Source organism: Prosopis cineraria, unplaced genomic scaffold (assembly GCF_029017545.1).
Source record: "Prosopis cineraria cultivar Desert tree isolate PC_DT_omini unplaced genomic scaffold, ASM2901754v1 PC7, whole genome shotgun sequence".
Taxonomy (NCBI): Eukaryota; Viridiplantae; Streptophyta; class Magnoliopsida; order Fabales; family Fabaceae; genus Prosopis; species Prosopis cineraria.
The window spans coordinates 31,190,370-31,204,374 of NW_026555338.1; the positions used below are offsets into that span (position 1 = coordinate 31,190,370).

The 14,005-nt window shown below is 32.6% G+C and overlaps 1 protein-coding gene across 1 annotated transcript; it reads left to right on the forward strand.

Annotated features, from left to right (window-relative positions):
* Positions 1-6,554: 6,554 nt before the first annotated feature.
* Positions 6,555-13,719, forward strand: LOC129315068 (nucleolar complex-associated protein 3). The gene is made up of 13 exons (XM_054958584.1): positions 6,555-6,805; positions 7,234-7,403; positions 7,509-7,705; positions 8,268-8,476; positions 8,616-8,718; positions 9,153-9,316; positions 10,244-10,382; positions 10,612-10,785; positions 10,874-11,010; positions 11,109-11,438; positions 11,879-12,018; positions 12,145-12,242; positions 12,948-13,719. The coding sequence occupies exons 1-13, from the start codon at positions 6,651-6,653 to the stop codon at positions 13,434-13,436; spliced, it is 2,505 nt and encodes an 834-aa protein (XP_054814559.1). The 5' UTR covers positions 6,555-6,650; the 3' UTR covers positions 13,437-13,719.
* Positions 13,720-14,005: the final 286 nt, after the last annotated feature.

Genomic DNA, 14,005 nt, shown 5'->3' on the forward strand with positions numbered 1-14,005 from the left:
ATCATAAAATATATTAAATTTAATTTATATTTAAAATGTATTTAATCTTGATTTTTAAACTTTAAGTCCTATAATTTCTAGAAAAAATAAAGTTATATATAATTATATTGGCCTCTGATAAAAAAAAATCTCATTTCCGAGCACCTTTATCCAGGATAGAGAGAATTTATCGATTATGAAGAGACACCTTCAATATATATTTGATTTCATATTAATAGTCAAGAATTTGAAAAGATATCATTGATTAGCCCTAATAAAATGTCTTGCGGGTATTGTATACCCTGCAACAAATTAAATATGTCATGAGTGTACGCATCTTTTACCGGTAATAAACTGCTAATTAAGGATGTCATGTTGTTCATATTCAAAGTGGTGGGACTCCAACATTATTCTAACGGCTATGACCGACATCAATTTATAGATTCACCAAGTTAATATTATTGTTATATATCCTTTTTGAAATATTTATTAGGGTTTGAAATTTTGCCATTAATTGGGATTGTCATAAATGTTATCTTGACAATTATTTGTCAAGAAGGCTCAAAGAAATCAATAGATAAATTTGGTGCCATGCAACGTAATATGATTCATGAAGTTTAAACTCCATAAGCAACCGACCCTTCTTCAATTTTTCATTAATTAGTTATGACTTACTACATTAGACTTTGAATATTTTATGCACACGCTTTCTTTTCATAATCCACGAAATATTTATTAGGTAAGGTTGAATTCTATATTTACAGTCACGCCAAGTTTAACATCTCAAAGAGTATTTTTAGATGGGCTTTATGTTTACCAATAATAGCCAAAATCATTATATTAATTATAGGACTTTAACTCATACTGTTATAAAAATGAGATAATTTTTTTTTACCATTACTGAACTAGCAGAAAAAAAAAGATCATTTTTGGCCTTTACACTTTTAGTTCGTTTTGATATTTGTCCCATACTTTACTTTCATTGCTCCAAGTCTTGAGTTTCATCTGTTTGCCATGTTATTTTTTAATGTCATTGACAAAGTTAAATTTATTGCTATGTACGTAATTATACTAATTTTATTGTTAAGTTGGTAAAAATATAACAATTGAGTTTGGACATCTTATAAGCAAAAGGCTACTAATCTTTTTATTTGTCTGTCGTAATTATCGTGTATTATTTCTTATGAAACTTTCTTCATTACATGTTTAAGAATTATAACTCAATGTCTTGCTCTTTCTTTTTCGCCTTCTACTTATTTTTTATAAAACTTGTTATAATTTTAACAAGTTGGCACACAAAGTAACATATAGACCTTATATATATATATATATATATATATTTCAGACATGGTTAAGTTCTTGTGGTAATATTAAAAAGATATGAACTAACATTATAAACAACTAAAATTTGAAAGATTTGAAGCAATGACAAAAAAACAAAAAGTATATGAACAGATGTCAAAAAGAGGGTAAAAATATAAGAACCAACTGCTATAATTTCCCAGCATTTTATTACAATACGCACCTTTTCCTTCCGAACTTGAAAAGAGCTCTCGAGTAAATATGATCACAACTGTAGAACGTGGGAGAAAAAGAAAAACATGGTCACGAAAATTGAGTATAATGTTGGCACATATGATTTGACATTTCACTTTTTTCACGCCACCGTGTCATTAATTATCGCACAACTATATAGAATAAGATCCAAGTCTATATTATGAATGTGTTTACTTTTCAACTCTCCATACGTGATCATGGCAACGCAGAGAATTAATATAACTAAGTGAAGCCATCAAGCAATTAATGGGGACATCGCTTTCTTTGGAAGCTGTCAGCTATATATATATATATATATACACACACCACATACTATATATATATATATATGATTTATTGATTAACAATGTCCTAGTTAGGTTATAGCCGGATGGGCAGCTACACAAAAATTCAATGTGAATTGAATTCGATTAAGACTTTCATATAACGACTTTCATAAATACCATATTTAACCAAATATATGTCCCATTTCATATGCTAGATCAAGTATAGAATTTTAGTAATTATTAAATTTTAACCAATTTAAGATCATGCAGAAAAGAATGCCATTATTGATGATCTTACACTATCCTTCCTGTCCATAATAAAAATAGTTTTTAACAGTAATTTAAATACTAATAAACTTCTTATTTCATGAATATATATATATATATATATATTATTTTTTCTTTTACCCTTAATCTCAATTTACGATGAGTGAAGGTCACAAATTTACACTGATCATAGGTTATTAATAAATGCAATAGATAAAATAATTTTTTTTTGTAAATACAAAATTACTTATGTTTTGGACTAAGATTAGCTGAAAAACATGAGTATAGTTTAGATAGAAGGAAGTATAAATTTATGCTAACGTTGAACAAGCTCATATCCAATATGATTACAATATATAACATGAGAGAGAGAGAGACTAAATTTGAATGGGACAATCGTATGGGGGCCTCTTGGAGTCATTTAATTTCAGACACTGTCCAATATAATTTGAATATTTCTACAGGCCTTAAGGACTAACTTGAAAATATTTTTGAGCATGAAATGATTGAAGTACCCTTGATTTGAAAAAAATTGATAATATCTTGTGTGGAGGACCTGTATATGTGAAAATGGAGTATTTCCTTATAAAAAACCAAATTTACTTATTATTTCCCTGATTTTCCAAGCTCAGTGAGAATTACAAACATATATACGTGGAAGCTATATATGCATTTACGAAAGAACAAACATGTACCTGTCAATAATGGAGATTGCTTGTTAATTTTTTAGAGAAGCCTGGATAAAATTTACAAGGAAATGTTTGATTTTCTGTTGTAAAGAAACAATGTTTGGTTTTGTAAGTAAATGTTCAATTTTTATAAAGAAATATTCTGTTTTTCATATGTAGATGTCGAGAATTTTTATGCAAGAATTATCTTTTTTCAGGTCAGGGGTACTTCGGGGAAATTTTTATGGTCAATCCTCTAGCTAGGGCTGTGCAAAAGTCTTCCAGTCCTTCTGGTCCAATCCAACCCGAATGGTCTCAGTCTTGTTCGGTCTGTATAGTCACTGGTCCTTCAGGACCAAAAGGACTAAAAAGACTAGACTATTTTTTCGGGTTGGACTGGAAAGAGACCAGGCATCCGGACCACTTGGTCCAGTCCAGTCCTATTAATTTTTTTTATTATAATTATAATTAATTTATTTTTGACAAATGTTTAAAGTGTAATTGATGCTAAGGAGATGATTGCATAAAGATTTATTAAGTTTGTTTCTAAATTTTATTGTAATATAGTGTTGTTGAATTTTTGAATACTGTTTTTGTTAAAGTTTATAAATTTAAATAATTTAGACTATAACAAAATATTTTTTTCTTATTGTTAGAAATTATTATGGATTTATTATTATTATAAGTATTTTTACTATCTTAATTGAGTTTATTATGTTGGAATGGATATATGCCTCTAATAGAATAAAGAGGGAAAAAAGCTAAGTGAGTACTGGACTGACAGGACTAGTCTCCCAGTCCTATGGACCAAGTCCGGTCCTGTTAATCTTCGGGTTATCACTGGACAGACTCTCCCCGTTTGAATGTATATTTAATTTGATAGTCAAGTCAAATTAAAGATGGGGCCCTGGGCACTATTCTCCCCGGGTGATGTATAATGGTTATAATGGTAATTCCTTGCTCGTGCATTCTTAACAGTGCGCATTCTAGTGCTAAGTTAATTTAATGCAATCAAAGGTGTTGCATATATATTATAATGGAATATAGAATAACAGGTAACTTGAATAATTAGAATTTATTTAAAACATTAAAATTATCTATTAGTTTTATCATTGTCTTATATTTATTTATATTCAATGAAATAAGACATTATCATTCTATCAGTCTCTTCTTAACTTAGATTTAGAATTTACATTTAAATTTAAATTTATTATTTTATTATATCTTATTATTTTTAAAGTTTTATAAATAGAATAGACATCAATTATTTTTTTAAAAAAATTATATTGCCATTCAATACGTGTCTGCACGAGAATGAAAAATATATAATATTAATTTTTTATGTGGTGATGGATTAGTGAAATGCTGAAATGATGCTGGAGGCGTTGGCTTCATATGTGGCTGTGTAAATAGCTCACCATAGAGTCAGTACTTCGTACAAACACGATACCTTCGCAATCCTCCATGTCTTTAATTTTGCCCTATTTTGATTTTTAATTCTCAAAAACAAAAGTACTGTAACAAAGATTGTCGTCCTCATATTTCGAAATGGATATTTTCCTGGATGTCAACCAATAATGGAGGCTGCTCATTGGTTTGATCTTCTCGTTGGTTTCATTTAAAAATGTGATGCCTGCTTTTATATCCACGCTGTGAAAACCATGAACTTTTTTTGAATAGTAGATCATATAATCACATATCGATGTAAATTTAAATGAGATTCATCCTCTTTTTCTGTAACATATAATGACATATAATCACACCCTAATAAATTATTCAATTGTTTTTAAATTAATATTATTTTTTATGTATATTCTTATTTAATAGGGTGTTTCATTTAAAAATGAATGATTAAGTAATTTTTTTATCAAGAGTATTTTGTTAAAAAATTCATTAATTAAAAAAATAAAAATATGTTATGGGAATATTTTTCAAATAGAGACAGTACTGTGTATTAATTAATATGAATATTAACTAGGAACACGTTATATTAGGGAGAAATGGAACATGAATTTCCGGGTAGAGAGTGACCATCTGCTCAATTTATAGATGTTTATTTTTTTAGGTTCGTATGATAGAGATTGATCAACAGCCTCGTGCTGTGATTCAATTCTTTAATTTTTCATATAATTATAATCTCATAATTAATCAGAGATATTTACCAAAAGACGCTTACTTTAGTTTAACTTTGTGGGAGAGTTGAATTAATATCAAATTCAAGCCTTGAGATATAAAATTGTATTAACAAATATTTCAATGTCATCTCTAACAACCCAGGAGGTTGTCATTTGTAATGAAGATTCCATATAGCAGAGATCAAATTATTCTGAGTGGGTATTAATACCTCATGCTTACTAGAATATCTAATGGTGAAATTAAAAGAAAGGAAAAAATGATAAATAAGGCTATAAATGTAATTTTGCAAAAGAAAATTATGACAGATGAGTTACAAGAAATTTTAGTTATCTTATTTTGTGTACTTTTTTTTTTTTGATATATAATATTTGACATCCCAACCTACTAACTCGTGGGAGTTAAACTAATACAAATTAAGTTGAGAAGGCTCATTTTTAGGGGTAACTAAAGGGACTTGTCATGCTGTTGCATTTTTAGATTTAAACTTTAGATCTAAACATTTGATGGTTATTTTGTGTATTGTTTTATTGTTAGAAAATTTATGTCACTTTTTTATAAAAAATAAAATACCCGTGAGCAAAGGATGAGTTAAGAGTGTTTTTTTTTTTTTTTTTGGGAGGGGGGGAAACAAGAGGGAAGAAATCAGAGAGGAGCGAGGCCAATAAATGCAAAAGGAAGGGGCTAAGATGGGCAACAAGATTAGTTGGGAATGGTTGGCCAACAAAAAGAAAAAAAGAAAAAAAAGAAAAGAAAAGAAAAGATTGGTTGAGAAAGTAAAAGAAGGAAAATAACGAGAAAAAGGATTATGACGAAAGAGGCAAGGAGGGTTGAATCATAGAAAGCTCCGTGACGCCCATTTAATGAAGCATTTAAGACGCCTGGGAGTGGGACCCTCCCTCTTTAACGCTTCCCTTCCCTTCCCTCCTACGCTCTTCCTCTCCTTTTCTACCTTCTTCAATTCACCACGTGTGCCTCCTTTAAAAAAAAAAAAAAAATCACACGTAAGACATGTACGGACTGAATCAAAATCTAATCTCTTGTAATTTTTGGTTATTGTTTGGAATATTAACACAAATTTTTTTAAAATTTTTGTAATGTTTGTTAAAAATAAATAAAAATTTTGTGAATATCAACCCAATTAATAAAAGATAATTTATTATAAGTAAGAATTATAATTTATTATTAAATTTTAATAATTTAATTATATAATTGCTATTAATATTCTTATAGAATTTCTAATTATCATTTCCCCTCATAAATGGCATCACAAACAATTATTTTTAAGTTTCAAAGAATTAAGTAAAACAATTATCTTATAAATGAATTTAAATTTCAAAAACAAGTAAAACGATGTTCAAGTTGCTTTCATATGTTGTAATTACAATTATTTTTTATTTGATTCGCCATGAAACTAATATAAAATATTATAAGTTATTAATAATACAGCTTACTTTTTTCAATTTCATTTGCTAAAAAATAAATAAGAAAAAATTTTCCCCATGATATTTCATGATCCATGTCAATGTTTTTTTGGGGGCAAATGATCCATGTCATGCTTTTCTCCCTTTGCCCAACGTTGCGTTGTGGCCCAGTATATCCGGTTTGGATAAAAACACTTTAGTGGGCCTAAGCCCATATTAGAAATTAAAAAAAAAATTCAGACAACAGGGAAATCAGGGAGTGCATGCCTCTTTCTTTCTCTCCGCCACCTTCGACAACAGTTAAACCTCCGCAAAACCTCTGAGCTAAGAGCTTTGCTTGTTCTTTGGTCTTCTTGATGGGGAAGAAGCAGAAGGTGATTCTGCCGCCGGAACTCCCTCCGGAGATCTCGGAGGATGAAATTGAAGTTTCGGATGAGGACCTGGAGTTCGTTCGGGAGAACCGCGACTATGCTGGCTTGATTTCAACCTTGGACACCCAGTCCATTACCAAGTTCGTTTCTACCCTCTTTTGATGATTTCATTGCGCCTGTTTAATCTTAGGCTGCAATTTCACGAGCAACAGGCTAATTATGCTGGGTCTTGGAACTTAATATAACTAAATCTCCGCAACTAAGCGATAAATTTATAAAATTACAAGAGCGGAGAGAAATGAGTCTACAAATTAGTTGTCACTGATTAGGGGTTTGGTTTTTTTTTTTTTTCAAGCAACGTTTTGATTTGGGTTGAACTATCTGGTATCACTACTTAAATTTTGGCTTTCTATTATGCACTTTTAAATTAAAAGCAGAAATTTGGTGTGACTGTCATCTTAGCATGGTTATATAAGGCAGAAATATGTTCTTTCACTCAAACTTAATGCGTTGTTAGCATGAGTTTTACTTGATTGAATAACTTAGGCTGACTATCTTTAAAATATAGACACGTGACTCGAATTGCTGATGCTAAAGAGGATGACTTGGAGGTCCTTTATGAGAAACGCATGAGAAAGAATTCTCTGAAGAAAGAAACTGAGGAAAGTAGTCTTCAAGTTGATCGTGTAGATGCTCTTCCCGTGAAGACCTTGGATGGAAAACTCCACTACCGAACAGGTCTCTATTCTTCTTTTACCTCAAACTTGTTCATTGTGAATGTCTGATTACTTGATCTTTTATAAAAGCACTATGTTAATTAGTTGTTTTTATCACATTCTGTAGTTTCAGAGACAGAAAATGGTTCAGCTGAAGAGGAAATTGGAGGGGATAACAATGATGGTAATGTGGATAAAGGTTTAGTGAAGCTGAGTAAGGCTGAAAAGAGAGCTAAACTCAAGAAAATGAAGAAAGAGGCAAAGAAGCAAGGGAAAGAAGTAGCTGATACAGAGGTGCAACCAGCACCACAAGCAGCAGTACTGGTATGTATCAATCTATATAATATTCGAAGTTCTCTTGGACTGGGTTGACAAAATTATTTGTATTCCTTTTGATGGTTCACAAGCCTCCTTTAATCTAGACTGCCTGCCTGATATTTTATCATTTTGTCAGTAGCATGTCCTGAAAGCTATCTTTTCCTGTTGGTTTACAAACATGTGATTGCTTTAAGGTTGTTTTGATGAATCATGTGGCACATGCGTGTTCCCTATGATGGACTCCATTGGATTGAAATGCATATTCTTGATATATTGTACAATTGATGATTTTTGTCAGCTGATGATTTTGCATGTATTTATTATTTGTGTTTTTGCTGCCCTGAGAAGATTTTCCCTTTCAAGACATTAAGGCTTCCCCCCCTTCATCCAGTTGAATGGCATTCAATAATTTTGTCCCATAAATTAAAGTTATACATTTTGTTCCTCGCTTCCTATTGGTTGCAATCTTTTTGTATTATTCCCCTGACTTAAATCCTATGTGTTAGGATTACACATTACTGAATAAGAAATTTGGAACTCTTCAGCAGATTCTCTGTTTTTTGTTTAGGCTGAGGTAAAACAAGATCTTACTGCTGAAGAGGCATTTGAGAATAAGAAACTTAAGCTTGCAGAGCTTGGAAATGCCTTGCTTACAGACCCAGAATCTAATATCAAGTTTCTGAAAGAGATGATTCAAATCTCTAGAGAAAATGATCAGAGCATTGTTAAACTTGGACTGCTGTCACTCTTGGCTGTTTTCAAAGACATTATTCCTGGGTATGCTTGATAATTTCATTATATATTCCACATTTTATGCATTATTATATCAATATAATTCACATTTAGTTTACTTCGTCACTCTGGTTAATTTCATTTACTTTTTCTTAATTAACTTTTACATTTATGCTTTTGACAGTTATCGTATTAGGCTGCCCACTGAAAAAGAATTAGAGATGAAGGTTTCAAAAACTGTCAGAAAGACGCGTTATTATGAGTCCACTCTTCTTTCAGCATACAAGGTTTGTGCTCATGTTAGATAAATACCTAATTAAGTACCATTAATTAATTGGTAGCTAATTTTTGCAGAAGCCTATTGGTCTTGTGTCTTGCTGGTGAAAGCGTTTTGCTTTCATTGGTCAATTCATGAGTTTGATTTAACAGTCACACACACACAGACCCCAACTAGTGCTTGCTGAAATAAACTTGTTCTTTTGGCATCTTGCTGTTGTTCTTATTTGACTTTTGTGCTTGAAATGGTGCTTGCTGTCCCATTCTTATACCTACTTTTCCTGCTGGCCGCATATTTTGTAATATTTTTTGGGATTACTATAAAATGTGAACATTGTTTATTATGTATTAATATTTCCTTATGATGGATTGGTATAGTATATTAATATGTTATGTCACCAAGATGATTTGTTTTTGGTCCCTTTTTTTCTTTGTATTTTTTCAGGCATACCTCCAAAGGCTGATGGACCTAGCACATCAGCCCTTATTTCAGAATGTTGCAGTTCGTTGTATTTGTACCTTGCTCGATGCAAATCCCCATTTCAACTTTCGTGAAATCTTGTTGGACACTGTTGTCAGAAACATAAGTTCCACAAATGATGCTATAAGGTTCAGTATTATTTTTGTTTTGGTCATCATGTAATATGTATTATATTTAAGCTTTTCTAAAATTCCATGGAATTGCATTGGCATGATCATTAAGGGAATATTTGTTAATGCCTGTAAAATGAACAATTCATCTTCACTCAGTTTGCAATAGGGAACTACACTTCCATGAGGTGAAACTTCATAACCAAAAGTCTAGGATCATTTGTCTCTAGATTTTTTTGCCTTAATGCTAATTAGCCTAGCAGTTGAAAGGAGCTATTTGTTCCATCTATGTTATTTGTCTCTATGGTTTTATACTGTTTAATTTAATTATTTATAAAAGGTTTACAGGGTAGAAGACTGCTGGCCTTGGAGAAGGAAACCTTCTCTAGGAAACATGGCACGAATAACTATAACTTCAGGTCATTGATATAGGTCATAAGAAGAAGAATAATTATGTTGTGTTCGTTTCACGGCTAACTCCTTGAGATGAAAGCAGTATTGGGGGGTTTAGTAAAGGCCTAGATCTATCCAATAAAACTGTAATCATTGAAGACGTTTATATGTTCAATGTGTGTTTCTATTGGCAGTAGTTATACATTATACTTGCATAGACAAAAATAGTTCAAATATATAATTAACAATTTAAGTTTAATTTGATAAAGTAGAAGAAAAACTCAAGTAAAAAGTTAGATATTAAGTCTTGTGAAAAATTACGTTTCATTTGCAATTTTTTATGGGCCCTCACTGTTTCAGTTCCTAGCCATTCTATACAATAGAATTGACCCCTAAATGTTGTAGGAAATCATTTCTCTTGGATTTCATGAATTTTCTTGCTTAGAGAATGCATGAACTCATTTTTTGTAGTTTGTTTTCTGTTTCTAGGTTTGTTTGCATTGTATATTGCTATTTCTGTGGCTAATTAAATTTCATTTGCATGATTAACAGAAAGCTCTGCTGTTCTACAATTAAGTCACTATTTGCAAATGAGGGTAAACATGGTGGTGAAGCTACTGTAGAGGCTGTTCGGTTGATTGCTGATCTAGTTAAAGCTCATAATTGCCAACTACACCCTGAATCCATTGAGGTAAGAGTTCCCACCCATTCCTTTTTTCTTTTTTTCTTTTTTTCTTTTTGGGTTGTTCTCTAGCTTGGTTGATTTTGTTTTGCTGATCAACTTGCTATTGCATTCTATATAGTGACATAAAAATTGTATTGGGTTAAACCCATTTTCAGGGAGTTTTACCTCAACGATAAGTTGTTTGATATCCTTTTGATCTTGATCTGTATGCTCATTACTCTGGATACTTCTCCAGGTTTTCCTTTCTCTTTCATTTGATGAGGATCTAAGGAAGTCTAAAAAGACAGATGATGATCGTAATGTAAAAAACAAGAAAAATAAGAAAAGAAATATGGATGCTTCAAATCAATTGCAACAGAATGAAAGAAAGAAAAGTAGGCAGGAATTGATGTCAAGGATGAAAGAGGAGGTATTTTTCATCCTTATGAATCACTTTGTTTTGATTGCTTTTGCTAAGCATATCCTTGATTTATATTGTAGAGTAATGGTTTTTGTAGGTTGAAGCTGATTACAAGGCTGCATCTTTTACACCGGATGTTATGGAGCAGAGACAAATGCAATCTGAAACACTATCTGCAGTGTTTGAGGCATATTTTCGTGTTTTAAAGCACACAATGGAGTCCACAGTTATCAGGTTTGCTCATATATCACGATTATTTTGTGTTTCATTGAAGCTTTAATATCTCATGGATGTGAATCTTTGTTGATAATCTCTGCTCTTTTTCTGTTTAGACCTGAAGCAAATTCTGGGACATCATCTGATGCAGTTGTATCCCACCCATTGCTTGCTCCGTGTCTTAAAGGACTAGGAAAATTTTCGCATCTGATTGACCTTGATTTCATGGATGATCTCATGATCCATCTGAAAAAGCTTGCTTCTGGTAGTAGCAACTCAAGCAACACTTCCGAGAAGGTTCCTAAATGTTTGACTGTATCTGAGCGGCTCCAATGCTGCATTGTTGCTTTTAAAGTGATGAGGAACAATCTTGATGCCTTGAATGTTGATTTACAAGACTTCTTTGTCCATCTTTACAATCTTTTACTTGAATACAAGCCAGGAAGGTTTGCCCTACAGCCATTCTCCCAATATTTATCGCTATGATGGTGTTAATATTTTCCTATTTCTTGATATTGTTAGGACATGCAGGATAGAGTTTCTGTCAGTGAGCATGCATTGATATTAAGTTACTCGTGTGTGAGTATGCATGCGTGTGTCTGTTGGCATACACATACATACATACATACATATTTGGCTACATGTTAACTGGCATGTAAAAGAAGAATCCATAATTGTGTAATGTAATATCCTTGGCAGATTGACTAAAACTTTATTGTGTATATTATGCATGATAGTACATACTTTATTTATGTGCCTCCAAAGGAATCATGGTGACGTAAAGTAGCATTTGGACCAGCCAACCTCTGTTTCCAGCATTAACAAATTATTCTTCTTCGTTTGGTGTTTAAATTTTTCTGGGTTTCTTTTCTTTTATATGAAACAGAGATCAAGGAGTGGTGCTAGCAGAAGCGTTGAAAATAATGTTGTGTGAAGATAAGCAACATGACATGCAAAAGACTGCTGCATTTATAAAACGTTTGACTGCAATTTCTCTGTGTTTTGGATCTCCAGAGTCCATGGCTGGTATGTTTTGGTATTCTTGTACCCCATGAAGCACATGAACGGGCACAGACACGCTAAAACTTTAGAAAAGGGAAATAAAAAAAAGGTGGTGGTGTAATATCTGGTTATCCTTTTGCATTCTTTCAGCCTTAGTCACTGTGAAGCATCTCCTTCAGAAGAACGTGAAGTGCAGAAATCTGTTAGAAAATGACACTGGAGGAGGCTCTATTGCGGGCATGATTCCAGTAAGCTTGCTTCTTAATTTTATCTGTTATTTGTTGGCATATAAAGATATTCGTAGTGATAAATGATAGAGCACAACGACGTCTTGTAATCCATGTAGCCGACCCCACTTAGTGGGATAAAGGCTTGTTGTTGTTGTTGTTGTATAAAGATATTCGTAGCAAACACATTCTCGGAGAAATGGAAGACTAATGAGTTATGAATAGGAAGTTGTAGTGCAGTTATGTAACTTCTAAATAATAGGGACCTCCCTTGTTTCTAGACTCTAGATGCTGGCTGTATCTTACTGTTGACTGTTGCATTATAATAACAAAATTATGCATACTATTTCCGTCTGACTTTTGTCATAACAAAATTATGAAAAAAGGGGGGTATGTCAAAAAATCTGACAAGCATGAGATTTCTTGATTTATAAATGATTGTGACAAGCAGGAAACCAACACAAGGGGGAAGGAGGAGGGGATTCCTTCAGGGTTTTCTACCACAACATCAAGTTATTCTATAATTATTTTTCATTCATATATTATTTCTGGAAGAAACTGGATACAGATTGCATGGGCAAAGGCTATCCATGTTGAAATTCGAGATGTTGTGAATTCGATTTTAAAACCTTTTTAGCCAGGGCCATCACAATCCTGTCAGTTTATTATGCTTATACTTTTATTGACTATTTCTGCGTCTCCATCTCTTGGTTGTATGCTATGCAGAAATATCAACCAAATTCCAGAGACCCCAGTTTAAGCGGTGCTCTTGCCTCGGTACTATGGGACCTCAATCTTCTGTCCAAGCATTATCATCCGGCTATATCCACAATGGCCTCTGGCATTTCAACCATGAGTACTGCTCACAACCAAGTTTTTCTCTCCAATATTTCTCCTCTGCAAGCTTTCAAGAACATGACCCTTGAACAAGAACTTGTTTCCCCACAAAGTGTCAATGTAAAGCTAAATAGCAAGAGGAAACGAGCAAGTGGAGCTACCACATGCCCTTCAATTGGATCTAGAGCAGATTCAAGTTCATTTGATGAGGATGAGTTGAGGAAGAAACTGGGTTCCCATTTTATGCTTCTACACGACATTAAGGAGAATGAAAGGTTGAGAAGGGAGCTGGATAGGACTACGCTATCTCTCGAGCTTTATAAACAGTATAAGAAGCAGAAGAAGCAAGGATCAAAGACTAAAAGAAAGGCTAAGTGATGCATCTTGAATATATTATCTGAGAATTTCGTACCGTCTATTCTCATTCATTGGCACCATACTAATTTTCCATGGTTCCTTTTTAGAAGTCACAGTTCTGAAGTTTTGGGTGGGCATGGATCAACCGGCCCGTGTAATATAGATCAGTTAATACTATATATCATCGGCTCAGGGAAATGTATTTTTCTTGAGGGAACTGGACGGCACATTTTCCCCCCTCTTTTGATTAATTTTTGGCCATTTTTTTAATTTTATAGAGACTGCATAATCTTCCAACGCTTCAGTTTATGTGCATATTTATTTTAAAAAAATTCCAAAATCTTCTTAATTTATGCCTAGAATTCCATTTGTGTCCGAAGGCCAAAGCGTATTTACGCATGGAATGGCACCATCGGCTGCAAGAAGGATTAAGGAACACTAACACCTGGATAGCAAAATAAATTAGCAAGGATAAATAATTGAGAGAATTGGACCTAATGGAAAAATTGGGTGAGAAACGGATTAAGATTAGTCAACTCAATATAGAACAGGTCAAAATTAGAAGATCAATTTTATAATTTTTAAAAGAA